The sequence below is a fragment of the Sciurus vulgaris genome (assembly GCF_902686455.1).
Source record: "Sciurus vulgaris genome assembly, chromosome: 18".
NCBI lineage: Eukaryota > Metazoa > Chordata > Mammalia > Rodentia > Sciuridae > Sciurus > Sciurus vulgaris.
The window spans coordinates 32,462,224-32,477,472 of record NC_136479.1 but is presented as its reverse complement, the minus strand read 5'-3'; the positions used below and the strand labels follow the sequence as shown (position 1 = coordinate 32,477,472).

Below are 15,249 nucleotides of genomic sequence, written 5' to 3'. Positions count from 1 at the left end.
TCTCTCCCAGTCGCTGGGATTACAGGTGGGTGCTGTTGCGCCTGGCTCTAAGTCATGACTGAATGCCCCTATTGTTGATGTTCATTCTCTTGTATTTCATCTGCTCAGGCCATCTGCTTCTGCCCCACCATCTTCACTTAGGGCTGCCAGATTGAACAAGTAAAAACAGAGGACATCCAGTTATATTTGAATTGTGGAAAAACAAGTAATTTAATGTCCCAAATTCCCCTTCAACCTTCTGGCTTAGCAAAAGCCTTCCTCCTCTCTTACTAGTCTTTCCCCTTTCTCCTTTTTTTTTTTTTTGGCGACCACACCAAGATTTCACTTGGACAGGTGTTTCACCAGATAACGCTTGTTTTCTTCAACAACCATCTGTCCTATCTTCCTGAATACATAACAAAACAATAACTGGGATCAGGCTTCAGCATAGTCCCATTGGGAAAACACAGGAAGTGCTGCAAGAGATGATCTTTTTCTCACTAAGCGTTGCAGAACCTGGCCAAAGTTTCGAACAGGACCCAGAAGAATACAGGTGGGAATGGCTCCTGAGGCTGGGAGAGGTGGGCCAAGATGTTGGGCTGCCAAACATAAAGCCAGGATGGGGAGAGAACAATGACTAGAAGCATTCTTTCATGCTTTGGGTTAAAACGTTTTGCAAACACATTTAAAGACAGTCCATGGTAGGCAGGTAGAATCACGGCCTGCAGAGATGGTTCGATCCTAATCCTTGGAACCTGACTATGGCAGCTCATCTGCTGACCTCAAGATCGGGAGATGATCTAGGTAGCCCCAATGCAATCAAGAGGGTCTTTAAAATGTGGAAGAGGGAGGCAGAATCAGAGGTTGAATGCGAGTATGGAAGAATGGCCAAGGAGATGCAACTGCTGGCTTTGAAGGTGGAGAAAGGGACAATGGGATAAAGCGGGCTGCCACCTGGGTGGCCTCGAGAAGCTGGTAAAGGCAGGGAACCGATTCTCCCCAGAACCTCCAAAGGGGAGCACGTTCCTGCTACCACCTTGATTCTAGCCCAGGGGGTTCCATCTGAGAATCCTAGTCTACAGAACTATAAGATAATAGTTATCATCTCAGGTCATCAAGTCTGTGTTAAGTTTTAAAATTTTATTTTTGAGGTGCTGGGCATTGGACAGGGCCTGATATGCCAGGCCAATGCCTTACCACTGAGTTAATCCCCCACCCGTTTGTAGAAATTTGTAAGAAAACAAATAACAGCCTGATGTACTTCTGGAATGGTTCTTCCAAACCTGGCCATGAATGAGGGCTAAAGGTAAATGAGGTAGATTAGATTAGAATTAGCAGAGTACTGACAAAAGGGTCAGCAGGCCCAGGGCATGTTAAAATGGATTTATTGCTTAAGCCCTGAAAACCCCACACTGGACTGTTATGAGGACCCAAAGAACTCCTGGTCCACTAAGATAATGGATAATGGGATGCACAATGATAGGCGCCTGGGATTGAGTTCAGGGCTGGCTGTGTCTGGGGCCAGAATTAATGGCAGATTCTACCATGCAGCTCAGTTCCCTAATGTCAGCAGGGAAGAGTGATGTCTGGATTGGAAGAGGCATGGTGGCATTTAGCCATCAGAGGTGAAGTGGACATCCCGATGGTGGGCCTTCATCATGAACAGACAGGTCGGCTTTACACGTCCAGGTCAAGGTGCTAGCAGGAACACCCAGATCTTCAACAAGCTACTTCAACAGGAAGAAAAAGTTGCTACCCCACCCCAAATCTATGGCTGGCACACAAAAACTTATCACTTAGAACTGTGGCCTAGGGGCTGGGGATATAGCTCAGGTGGTAGAGTGCTTGCCTTGCAAGCACAAGGCCCTGGGTTCAATCCCTAGCACTAAAAAAAAAAAAAGAAAAAAAAAAAAAAAAAAAAAAAAAAAAGAACTGTGGCTTAATTGGATCCCGGATGGCATACAGAGCAGGTTCCAGAGATCACACTTGGTACTAGCATGAAGCCTCTTTATTATCCCTAATTCTGGCATGTCAGGCTTGGCAGTAGGAAAAAATATATTTCAGTGACTACTAAAAAAACTATTGCAATATGAAGATAAACAAGTAACAAAGGAAGGAACGAAGCAGTTGGATTTCTAGGTAACAGAAGATACTGGTCCAGAAATACCACAGAAAGTACTTTAAGAGGTCACCAAGATTGCAGTCAGGACAGATTTAAGATAATCATACTGTGTTTGACTTATGGAGTTTTGGAAGAAGGAAGCTGCCCAGGGAGAGTCAATGTTAACCGACCTTGGCATAGACAGAATACGTACAACCAAAATGCACATGAAGCTGATGAAATAATCCCTACAATGAAAACAATGTACTCAATATGCAGCAAATAACAATGTAGATCAAAATGTAGCTGCTATACACACTCTGCCACAACCCCTCAGTACACATTCAAAAAGTACCAAAAGCCTTACTTACCCTCATTCCAAAATTTCTAAGAGCTAAACCAGTAGGAATAATTTCATCTGTAGTCATTTTCAATAATGAATACATCATTTATCACAATAAGAGTCCTAAGGCATGATATGGTGTTATAAGTTTATTCTGAATTCAATTAAACTGTGTTCAGTGTATCAATTCTTCACAAGTTATACTCTGGAATACATGTTGAAAGGTTAAGCAGTTTTAGTATTTCTCAATTACACTGGATATACATCAGTTTATGCAGAAGGCAATGCTGGCATGATCTGCTGGGCCCTCAAGTATGGGGAGGGGACCCCCTGCCTTTGGAGTGCTGTGGAGCTGTCACTCTACAGGCAACCCTGATGGTGAGTGGAACAAAATCTATGAACAGAGGTTACTGCATCTCGGGCTTCTCTCTACATTTACGTTCTAAGGTTTATAAAAACAAAAACAACAATGAAAGAGGGATACTTGACAATTATAGTACTTCTCCCTCTCCAGTGTGGACTCTTTGATGTTTGGAAAGATTTGACTTGCTACAGAAGGTTTTTCCACAATGATTACACCAATAGGGCTTTTCCCCAGTGTGGATTCTATGATGTTTATTAAAATTTGAGCTGTGGTTGAAGGCTTTCCCACACTCCTTACATTTATAGGGCTTCTCTCCAGTGTGGAGGCGCTGATGTGAACTGAGCCCTGCGTGCTGGCTAAAGCTCTTCCCACACTCGTTACACTGATAGGGCTTTTCCCCAGTGTGGATGCGATAGTGTCGAATGAGGCTGCCTTTGCCACTGAAAGCCTTTCCACAATCTTTACACTGATAGGGCGCCTCTTCCGTGTGCATTCTCTGATGCTTAAGGAGGTCTGAGCTTTGCCCAAAGGCTTTTCCACACTTACAGTCATAGGGCCGGTCCACCAGGTGGGTTCTGTAATGGAGGGTAAGGTTTGAACTGTGGCTGAAAGCCTTCCCACATTTGGTGCACACGTAAGGTTTCTCCCCAGTGTGCGTTCTCCGGTGTTTGGTAAGATTTGAGCTATTACTAAAGGCTTTCCCACACTCGGCGCATATATAACGTCTCTCTCCTGGGGTGGGTTTAGTGTGAGCTGATTCTGCCCCTTTCTTGGAACCTGTGTCTTGAAGAGGGGTTTTTGCTCCTTTTTCCTTTCCAAGGCTTACCCACTGCCTTTCTGACCTGGCCCCACACTTATTGGCAACAATCACGGGAATGATATCCCTATTGAGTCCATCTGCATGAGACTCTTCTTCAGAACTTTTCTGCTCATCTGCTGATTCTTCATTATGGGGATCCAGTTTATAATCTGAAACAAGAATGGAGAAAGGATATGGCTGTTTCCCATTCTGAGGAAGAAATAGTTAAATGAGAAATAGGACCATAAAACATGAGCTCCCTACCACAAGCTACGATGGTCTGATGGGTACATGAACTTTTCTGCCATGAAAGCTCCATATATAAAAGGCAAAAGGTGAAAACAAGAAAACAAGCACATCTGGACAGGCACAAAGGAGAGGAATGCTGCTCGGTCAGGAACAATGACCAAAAGTGATTAAGAAATGAGAATGACTTACGGGAGATGAGGCTCAGTGGCAAACTCACAAAACCTGTATCCCCACAGAACTGAATATGAAAGTGATGAAGGAGGACATTCAGGACATTCAGTCCCATTTACGATCATTCCGGTCCCAGATCCTTACTCATGTGAATTTAACGAATGCTGCCTGTGTCTTGTCATTCTTTCAGTTACAAAGTGACACTCAGTATCAGATTGAACCAGTAGAGCATCTCCGCAGGTAGTCAACACTTCATCAAAGTCATCTTAACCGTGTGTGGAAAAGGCGACTATGAGAAATGCACTCTGAAACGCAGGCTCCCTTGGAGAAGTGTCGTCCCTCCACAGGTATGGAATCCATTTCTGTCTCCACCCTCCCTTTCCCTCTTCATAAGGAGCAATCACTGGGCTGCACTTGGAGTTTCTGAATGAGCCATGAGCTCCTGAGCGTGTGCTTCTTACTTACATAAACTACAAGTTAATATTTAAAAGCAGTCTAATGAAGCAGGATTTGAAAAACAGTTCTGCCAGGAACATTTATTTCCTTGTTTTGCCACCTGAACTGTTACGTTGCGAAGCTTGCTATCCATCTAACTGACATACCATTGCAGGGAGGTCCATTCATCTTTTATATCTTGGTTCCTTTTAAGACATTTTAAATTTTAACATTCCGGAGCTCTGTGGTAGATCTAGAGTTTGTCTTATTTAGCTCACTTGGATTGTTTCCTGAATTCGAGTATCTGTGTCTTTCATCGCTTCTGGACAGTCTCAGTCTCTCCCAACTCTAGTCTCCTTTGGAACTGACATTAAACAAGCTTGGACATCCCACCCAATCCCACCGCCCTCAACGTCATCCATTTCTTCTTCCTATGCAGCATTTCAGGTGACTTTCTCAGTCCACCACCTGATTCACTAATCATCTCTTTAACTGTTTGAGAAACCATTGTGTTCTTTATTTCAATGACCACAGTCTTCAGGTTTAGAACCTTTATTTTATCAAAGCTGCCTGCCCACCCCTCAACAGCTTCTTACTGTCTTGAGATCTCAATATTTGTCTTAAAGTATTTGAAACCAACTTATTTTATAAGGTGATTTACATCAATGTTCCATCATCACAGATAACTGGGCTTCAATTTTCCTTCTATTGTGTCTATTGACTCTTAATTCTGCCTTGGGTATTTCATAATTTTATAACTTTTATTTCTTAGAAAAGCTTTGTCCCCCCGCTCTCACTCTAAATAAAAGTATGGCCTGGAATAGTCTAGAATTCACTGGAATATTCTGTCTGTGGCTTCACATTTGCTTCTGCCACATACTGAGAACCAAGGCTTATGTTAACTTCTTGGCTTGGAGGTTTCTTGCCATGCAGGTAAAATAAAGTCAGCTCTCAAATCCTACCAAGGTAATTGTCTAGGGTTTCAATGTCTCTGGGTACGCTTCCACTTCCACTCAAAGCTCAGGCATATTGGCAAACTTTGGTACTAGATCCTAAGCTAGTGGGCACATTCATTTGGTCTAGCACAACTTTTCACACCGAGTATATAACCTTTTGGGTCTTCAATGTAAGGCTTTCAGTGCCAACACCCTTTTCCTCAGGAGGGCCCAAGAACCTGTCTCTTCTCCCTAAATGGGTACGAAAACCTGAGCATACTATTGGCTTTGATAATCCTTCCTCTCCACTTCTCTTCTCTGTAGCACTGCCAAGTGACTATGCCAAGAGAAACAAAAAATAAAACCCATCATTTTCAGCTATCTACATCTTTAAGTACTCTAGCAACTCCCAGAGTTGACTAGAGAGGAGAACTGGCATTATCCACTATAAATAGTGAAACATTTAGCCAACAGTTCCATTTTTTTACTTTTCCCACAGAATGTGATTTTTAACAGGGGTCAGAACTTTTTCCAGCTGGGCGTGGTGATGCATACCTGTAAACCCAGTGGCTTAGGAGGCTGAGGCAGGAGGATCAAAAGTTCAAGGTCAGCCTCAGCAAATTAGTGAGGCCTGTCTCAAAATAAAATACAAAAAAAAGGACTGAGCATTTAGCTAGTGGTTAAGCACCCCTGGGTTCAATCCCCCGTACAAAACAAACAAAACACCTGTTTCAAGATGGGATTCCGTGTGTCTGAGACATGTTAAACATCTTAGGGAGATTTCCAAGGGCTATGGACTCTGCTCACAAAAGCACAACATATACATGAATAGGTCTACACCACCTATACTTGAGCAAAGCCCTGGTGGACAATAAAATTTGGAGGGGCTGGGGTTGTGGCTCAGTAGTAGAGCACCTTCCTAGCAAGTATAAGGCACTGGGTTCGATCCTCAGCACCACATAAAAATAAATGAATTAAATAAAGGTCCACCAACATCTAAAAAAGTTTCAAAAAACAAAATTTGGAATACTGTCTCATGTTTTCACAAACATAATTAACTATTTTAAGAACTTGGTTATTATTCTTCTGGGAAATGATGGTATAAGAGTAGAAACCATTAGCATGAAATAATAAAGGGGAAAACCATTTACTGCTTCTGAGATTGCTCTGTAAACTATGATCTGTGGGAATTTGAGCAGGGAAGTACAGTTACCCTAATATAGCTACAACCTGCTAGCTTCAGAAAGGAGGCTGCTAGTTACCTTCCATTTGTTCTTTTCTGATCCATTCTCTCTTGTTCTGTACCCCAAGAAACTAACCAATAGGACTGTACTGTTTTGTTTGGCCATCAGGTGGGTCTGCCAATAGGGAACACTAGCAGAAGATTCATGGGCAGGAGCAGCATGAAATTGGGGTATTTATTCCCTTTGCGCTCTCTCTACCTGATGACAGGGCATGTAGCCACAACTCCTATCAAGTGACCTCTTCTCTCCTCCTCCAACCAAGGCTACAGCTCCCATCAGATTCTGGTGACAGGTCCTCTTTCTTGACCCTTTATGTTCAAAGACAGTAATGCCTTTTTTAAACAAACAAAACAGTACTGGGGACTGAACCCAGGGGAGCTTAACCCTGAGTTATATCCCCTGCCCTTTTTGTTTTTGAGACAAGGTCTTGCTAAGTTGCCCAGGCTGGCCTTGAGCGTGCAATCTTCCTGCTTCAACTTCCTGATAGTTGGGATCACAGGCACGCACCACCACATCTGGTGACAATAATACCTTTACATTGCTGTCTAGTGTGCTCTACTCTACACTGGCTGTCCACACCTCTGTAAAGTACCTTTATCTAACTCATTTCACTTGGTCCTCTAAGAGTGGTCCACACCAGGACCCTGGCTGATACAGCTATATCTGGGGAAGAAAGGACTCTGCTAGGAGTCACTGCTTCTTCAACTATGAAGGCCAGGGCCCTGTGAGATGGTGCTTACCTTGACTTTTTCTTGGATCCTGAGTGAAATCCTGTTCCTCACCAGTCTCTTGGATGTACAGAGGTCCCCAGGATTCGTACTTGGGACTGGTCTCCATGGACTGTGCCTGCATGCTGCTCAGGGATGCCTTGGTACTTCCTGAAGATGATGTCTTCTCCCACACCTGTTTCTGTTCATTTGGAGTTGAAACCTAGAGACAGGAAGAACTGGCTGGGTTTGTGCACAGCTCACTATAAAGAAGAGAGTGGAAAATCTCAAGGAAAAACTCTAGGGAAAGAAAAGAGAAACACCCATCCTACTCTATCCTCAAAGTTAAAGGTAGTTTAGGACAGGAGAAGAAAACTGTAAGGAAACATGGTCCAACTCACAGAAATTTCATCCAGCTAATTATGTTGAATGGACAAGTTTGTGTTCCTGCAGGGAATGCTATGCTCTTAACATCTGGAATAAAAAAAGGCCTCCCCTGCCTACCTGCAGTCCTGGTTCATCCAGTTCTCGCTCCAGATCTTCCAGAAGAGTGACAGCCTCTTCGGCGCTCTCTGGGCAGTGCTCCTGCACCCAGGCCTGGAGTTCCTGGGGCAGGATGGTCAGGAACTGCTCCAGTACCAGCAGCTCCAGGATCTGCTCCTTGGTGTGAATCTCCGGCCTCAACCACTCACAGCAGAGCACCCGGAGCTGGCTCAGGGCTTCCCGGGGCCCAGGGGTGTCATGGTACCCAAACTGCCTAAAGCGTTGGCGGAACATCTCCAGGCTGGGAAGGCACTTCCCTTTCTCTTCTTCCTCCTCGACTTTCACAGTCACAGGTCCGACCTGATCCTGAGGAGGCCTGGGGCCCAGAACTGTGGCCATGCCCACCACCTTGGTCATCATACAGACTCCAGAAGCAGCTTCTCTAAGGCGGGCTCTGTGGAGCAAGAGTTTTGGTTCTTTTGGGTTTCTGATTCCTTAGGGCTACAGGTTAAACCTATGAAAATATGGTCATCATTACCAAAAAAAAAAAAAAAAAAAAAAAAAAAAATCACCAAAAGGAAACGTGTGGGTTTTTTTTTTTTTTTTTTTTTTTTTGTCTTTACAGACATACTTTTAGTGCAGGAAATTGTAGAAATTATGGCTGCCATAAAACCCTCATAAGAATTATTGTTCAAAATTCTTCTGGAGTCAGCTCAGGATAGCCTACTTTGATTTTACTAAGTTGTGTCTCTACTTTCCTAAAAAGAGCCGTGTGGCATAATTTAAAAATTAGATTAACTTGCTCTGAAAACTATTTCAAATCTTACAACCACAGATACCTTGGTTTCTGAGAATTCAACAAGTTATTCAATGGCCAAATACTATCTGTTTGAACCTAAAATATTTATTTAGCTTGAACATTAAAAATTTAGTCAAGGGCTGGAGTTGTGGCTCAGTGGTAGAGCGCTTACCCAGCATGTATGACGCATTGGGTTCAATCCTCAGCATCACATAAAAAAATAAAGTTATTGTTTTTATCTACAACTAAAAATATTTTTAAAGAATTTATTATTCAAGTAACTGGGTTTGTCAGCATAACCAGGTATGAGGTTGGAATTAACTAACATTTTAAAATAATAAAGTATAATTAGAGACATAATTTTGAGCTTCACTTGACCCATTTTAAGTAGGGCATATGCGAGCTTTTAAATGTCTTTAGTTTTTTACAGGAAGGCAGGTGGAATCATAGAGATCAGACTAAAAGTGACAGGTATTCTTGTGGTATTTTTTTTTTTTTTTTTGACAAAATGTCAATCAAAATAAAGGATGCAAACAAAAAATGATTAAAGTATTGTTTCTTTTAAAATTTAAATACTCTTAAATCTTGCAGGCTGTGGACACATGAAAATACCAAGACATAGGTAGTAATATAATTACTTCAATTCTCTCCTTTTACCATAAAGTCTATTCACTGAATATTTGAATACCTGTCATGCAGTGGTGCTAGGGCTGCAGTGGGCAAATAAGACACACACCCGACCCTCTTTTTTTTTTTTAATGGGGAAGATGGAAAATAAACTGACAAGAGAATCAGTCTGTCATTAAGGGCACTTATTAAGTATATTTCAGAAAAAATATGCATAAATTAATGAAAGTCTTATTCATGTGACTGGTCTTCCCGAGTGTTTTCAAATCTTAAGCACCAACTTTCAAGACATACAGGTATCCATTGTTGGATGTGGCTATCTAGAACAGCAAAATTCCAGTAGTCTCAAAAAAGAGAAATACCTAAAAACCTGCACGAAATGACACTGATAACAAAGGAAAGACTATAAAGAGGATGTTTAAACACCTTATAAAAACTGAAGATAAGGAAAGAGGAGTTGCAGTTAATCTCAATCTAACACATTTAAAACATCCAACTAAGCTAATTTTGAACATGCATCCATCTCACTGGATCTGGCTTACCAGCACCTCAAGGTATCAAAAGTGATGAATGTGTACATAGCACAAACAAAATGAGGGGAAAAGACCAAAACTTAATTAACAGTGACATTGCTGGGTTATGTAATTACAGAGAATTTCAATATTATTTTCTTGTTTGGATTTCCAAAATTTTTAAGAAAGAAAGTATATTACTACTTTAGTAGTCAGAAAATCTTTAAAAGTATCACCAATAGTCCTTTGACAAACTAGTTTTTATTGCTAACACTGTGTGGAGAAGGTTCATATTTATGAAATTAACGTTGGTGGAATGCTTAGCAATAGAATTATAAACATCAGCAAGAAACTCAAAACCTGAAAAGGGAAACGATGGTAGCAAGAAAAACATGCAGAACTATTTTTCAGCATTAAAGCTAATCATCCAAATAAAGGATTCTTTGGCCAAATTTAAGTCTAGAAAATAGGGGGTTAGCCAACATTAAACAAGACTTTAAAAAAAAAAAAAATTATATTTTAAATTATGGAAATCTTTAGGGTATTTTCAATGCTATCACTTTCCCAAAATAGGAAAATGCCATTCCCCAACTTCAGGAACTACCAATGAACATCGGTTTCGGAAATGAAAAGCCACTATTCTTCAAAAATTTGTAAGAAACATGGAGAGTTTTTGGTGTCTTTTGGTGAACTAAGAAAAGTTTAACCAATCAAGAAAGTTATTTATTTATTTCTATGGTACTAGAAATCAAACCTAGGGGTGCTCTACCACTGAGCTACATCCTTAGCCTTTTTTATGTATTTTTAAATTTTGAGATAGGGCCTAGTTGCCCATCTGCCCTTGAACTTACTATCCTATTGCCTCAGTCTTCCAAGTCACTGGGATTATGGGTGTGGCCACTGCATCCCAACTGAAAAAAATTATTTTGAAATAAAGTATCGTTAATACTAAAAAAGAACTACCTGGGCTTGTAGATTAAGGATCTGGACTATGTGCTAAGGGTATCAGCTAGTTTGGGAAGTGCACTGCCGGTGAGGGTAAGGCTGAAGAGGTCAATTTGGAACCTCTGAAGAGGTCACTGAGAAGGAGAAAGCTCAGGTGATAAGTTGGAGCTGAAGGTAAGACAACATAAGGTGGAAAGAGAACGGGGGCCTTTGTTTACTGTGTATATACTCAGTGAACAGAATAGAGTCTAGCACACATCTGGTATACAACAGGTGCTCAATAAAGTGGAGAAGAGGCTGAGGCAAGAGGATTGAGCCAAGGAGTTCAGGGCCAGCCTGGGCAACAGAAGATCCTGTCTCTTAAAACAAAGATTTGTGGAGTGTATGAAAGAAAAAAATGGGTCTTATAATAACTACAACGCTCCCTTAGGTAAAAAGAATAGCTTTAGGTCTAAAAACAGTAGATACTGAGAACATACTTGTTCTGGAGAAAAGATAAGTGGCCTATGCAGCCTTTTCCTCATGAACCCTGGATGAAGCAATCTATCACTGAACAAGGCAGCCTGCCCCTGACTCATTTGTCCACAAGGACAGTTGTCCTCACTCTACACAGCTCACACTGGTCAATTTAAGTTGTAGACTTTTAAGATTGTAATCCTTTCTTTCTTTCTTTCTTTCTTTCTCTCTCTCTCTCTCTCTCGCTCACTCTCTCTTTTGGGTACTGGGGATTGAACCACTGAGCCACATCCTCAGCCCCTTCTTATATTTTATTTAGAGACAGGGTCTCACTGAGTTGCTTAGGGTCTCGCTAAATTGCTGAGGTAACTTTTTATTTCCTTCTTAAAAAATTTTTTTTAAGTTGTAGATGGACACAATACCTTTATTTGTTTGTTTATTTTGTGTGTTGCTGAGGATCAAACCCACATGCTAGGCAAGCACTCTACCACTGAGCTGCAACCCCAGCCCCAACTTTTTATTTCTTGATCATTCTCACAAAGACCTGATACCAAGAAAGTACTATGTGGCCCAATGAAGCTTGGCCCTGGGACTGAATTCACATCTGAACATGGAAGGTACATGGGCATAAAGGGAGGACTGATTTATTTTCTTTTTACTCATGTTCAAAGGGACAGAGGTACAGAATGCCATTTCCATTGTAACTGTTGCTTTTATAATTTTAAAATCCTAAATAAGATCCCCTATGTAAATGTTTACTGATCACACTTGTGAATCAAACCCACTGGAAACACTGAAATGACCATGGAACACCCACCCTCCATCCATGCTTTCAAAGATTTTCAGAAGCACGTATGCTCTTAAATTTGGTTCTGAAAATCTGGAAGACAAGTAACATTACTTTTACTTACATATAGTTCAAAGCTTCTTGGAAAAGTGAAAAATACCCAGGATGGCTACAGGAAGATCTGTTAGGAAAATAAGTTAATAAAGTGCAATTTTCATAAAACAAAACAAACCCTCCCCCCAGTAATTCCAGCCCATGTAAGGCCTCCAATTCCAACAAATATTTATATCTATTAAAAAAAAAAAAAAACTTTAAGTTGTAGATTGATACAATATCCTTATTTTATTTATTTATTTTTATGTGGTACTAAGGATTGAACCCAGTGCCTCACACGTGCTAGGTAAGTGCTCTACCACTGAGCTACAACCCCAGCCCATATCTATTGTTATTAGATACTTAGTTTTTTATTAAAAATATACTTTTACATCTGTTCCCCTTCATTTATTTTTGTGACCAGTTCTGGTAAAACTTTAAATCATGAAAAGGGCTTCTAGGAATAGAACCCCTATTTTTAACCTTGCTTTGATGAGAAACTCAGTTAATTCTCCAGCTGCTAATTAAGTCAGAAAAGCAGGGATACCAGTCCTTGGATTACTCTCCACTGCATTCCAATTCTGAAGCATCCTAAGAGATGCCATTAGATGTTCTGACAGGGTGGACCAGAATTAGCATCTTCATGCTGGTCTCAGAGGTACCCAGTATATCCAGTACTATCACCCAAGTTCAGGACTACTGGAAAAACTCAGCCAGGGGAGGACCAGTGCCATCTAATCTCCTAGAATAAAGAACCATGACTGTGCAAGGCAGACAGAGTCACAATTGGCTCTGTCTCTCCACTGGGTCTCATCACTCCTCTCCTTATTCTCTATGTTCCACCAAGATCAAATAATGGTGGTAGGATTCTGTTTCTTTCCTGACTCAGCTTACTAATTAATTCAGGAAAATGTGCACAATCTCAGTAATAAAAAAATGGTTCCAGATATGGTGATGCATGCCCCTGTAATAGGAGCTACTCAGGAGGCACAGGTAGGACAATCACAAGTTCAAATTGAGTAGGAGCAACAAAAAAAGAGGGGGGGGGGCAAATTAAAACCTCAATAAAATGTTTCCACCCATACAACTGGTAAGATTTTTAAAAATTTAAAAATTGGAAAATTAACTGCCTTGACATTATTTTTTTTCTCCCTGAAGAAAGTTTTTTTCACATTTGATCATGCTGAGTTTGTCTAAAGATTCATTTTGAGACGCTCTCCTGGTCTTGGCCTTCGAATTTTTCTTAAAATGTGCATAAATTCAAAAAGCAAGTGACTAGAAAACAAAGGCCACACAACTCACATTGTCTTCAACTACAGTGAATTTTTTTAAAGCTATCAGATTGTTTCCTCTCCATAGTGATTTCTTTCCCCCGTCGACCGTATTTTAACTTTTCCTTATTTAAAATGGCTTTCCAAGTCTCTCTCCCCCACCAGATCACCTCTCTTTACACTCTACTTATAAACGGTCCTCTAAAAATGTTTCCAAACTGGAGCAGATCCCCGTTATGTACGCTTTCTAACCTGGACAAAGCCCAAGGGAACTATCCCTTTCGGTGGAACGAACACTACCCCAAATCTCCGAGATTCGGTTTCTCAGAGGAGGTTCCCACCCATCGGACGTTATTTCCAACAATGAGCCCCGAGTTCAGACCTAACTGAGCGCCAGGGAAGGGAGGGAGGGCCGCCCGGGTCAGACTAACGAACGGCTCGACTCAAGAGAGCACATAAGAAAGCTATTCTGGGACGACAGAGAGACCAGGTTTCATTTGTTAAAGCCCCAGCGGGTGGAAAAGCCTTTCCAGAGACCCGGCGCCTCCATCAGCAGGGGCTGGGCAGGGACGCGGGGCTCCTCCCCACAGACCTGCTCGGACCAGTCTGGGGACTCCCAGAGACCACAGCTGCTAAGTCAGTCCACAACCCCACTCCCCAAACCTGGCCACCTACCCCTCTGCCGCCCGCCGCGATAACCCGGGACCAACAGGCTCACCATGAGTCAGAGCCGCTCCGGGCGCTGAGAGACCGCTCGGCGGGCCACGGGACGGCGCAGCCGGAAGTGCGTCAGAGCCCCCCCGCCGCGGGAGTTGCTGCGGGGCCTCAGGGGCCCCTCTAGGAATTCGGGAGGTCTTCTCGATGGGGCGCGGCTGGAAGAAGCGGAATCGCCCCTAAAGGAGAACAGCCAGACAGCTTGCTCCCCCTTTGTACCCTGGCGGGTCCACCAGGCGAATGCTTCGTGGGTCCTCCAACTTGGCTCCCGACGCCCAGGGATGGCGGGGGTGGGGGAGGGAATACCGGCTGGGCGTGGTCCCTTCGCGGACTGCAGGGCAGGGTTCACTTGTGTTCCCTTAAGAGGCACATCACCACGTTTATGTACATGGGACCCCGAAGCCGGAGATACAGTTATCTCTTGCAGACGCGGGTCACGGTGGTATCAGTCCCAAGTAGCCTTGCGCATTTTCGGGTCTTAAACTTTCCCTGCAGAAATCATAGGGGCTGCGCTCCTCCGGATGTTGCAGGACTTGATAAGGAGGTCTTCGCCTGTCTTTCCTCCCTCTGCTCTGTACAACTGTAGGTTTCCAGACCCCAAATTTTAGCACCTCCGTCCCACCCCCCTGGCATCCCTTGGAGAGATTGCTTTTGTCTGGTCCTGCAAAAATCACATGAGTTGAGGGACAGCAGCATGCCTGCATGCCTGCACACAGAATTCCCTGTCTAAATGTATCAAAGATTTAGAATTGACATTTTCCCCTTAATGTTTTCTAGTATTTAAAAAATTTATTTTCAAGGACATAAACATGTAAAAAAAAAAAGTGAAATAATGGTCAACAAATATTCTCATTTTCTTCATTCTCCCATGCACTTCCCACTCCTCACCAAATTATTTTGCAGTAAACCTCAGACAAAATTTATCATTTCCCTAGGATTTTCAAAATAAGGCCAATCTTTCAGCATTGGTCAGATGTCTAAGATGATGGGCCTGTCTTAGGTGCCATATCTTAAGGGGAGTGTTCACAAGCCAGTGGTCATCCAAAGATGACATGAGCAAATCTAAAGACGTGAGGCCTAAACACCAGGCATTCAACCTAAGAGAACTTGCAGAGTTTGTCCTTACTCCCTGTCATAGAAGACAAGGGAGGAGAATCAAGGACAGGGCAATGTTAGTTTTCAAGCACAGGTGAAGTGCCATCATTTGGAAAACCAGTTTGTTTTATAAGATCCCA

At 42.4% G+C, this 15,249-nt stretch overlaps 1 protein-coding gene across 2 annotated transcripts; it reads right to left on the bottom strand.

The window, feature by feature from the left end:
• Positions 1–2,557: 2,557 nt before the first annotated feature.
• ZSCAN21 (zinc finger and SCAN domain containing 21) lies at positions 2,558–15,249 on the bottom strand. Of its 2 annotated transcripts, none has more exons than XM_079121284.1 (5): positions 13,976–15,249; positions 12,061–12,117; positions 7,832–8,324; positions 7,361–7,550; positions 2,558–3,756 (listed from the first exon to the last, which is right to left on the bottom strand). In XM_079121284.1, exons 3-5 carry the CDS (start codon positions 8,228–8,230, stop codon positions 2,915–2,917), a joined length of 1,431 nt encoding a protein of 476 aa, XP_078977410.1. In that variant the 5' UTR covers positions 8,231–8,324; positions 12,061–12,117; positions 13,976–15,249; the 3' UTR covers positions 2,558–2,914. The 2 variants fall into 2 exon arrangements, with proteins under 2 accessions (XP_078977410.1, XP_078977409.1); XM_079121283.1 differs by having other exon boundaries at positions 14,019–15,249.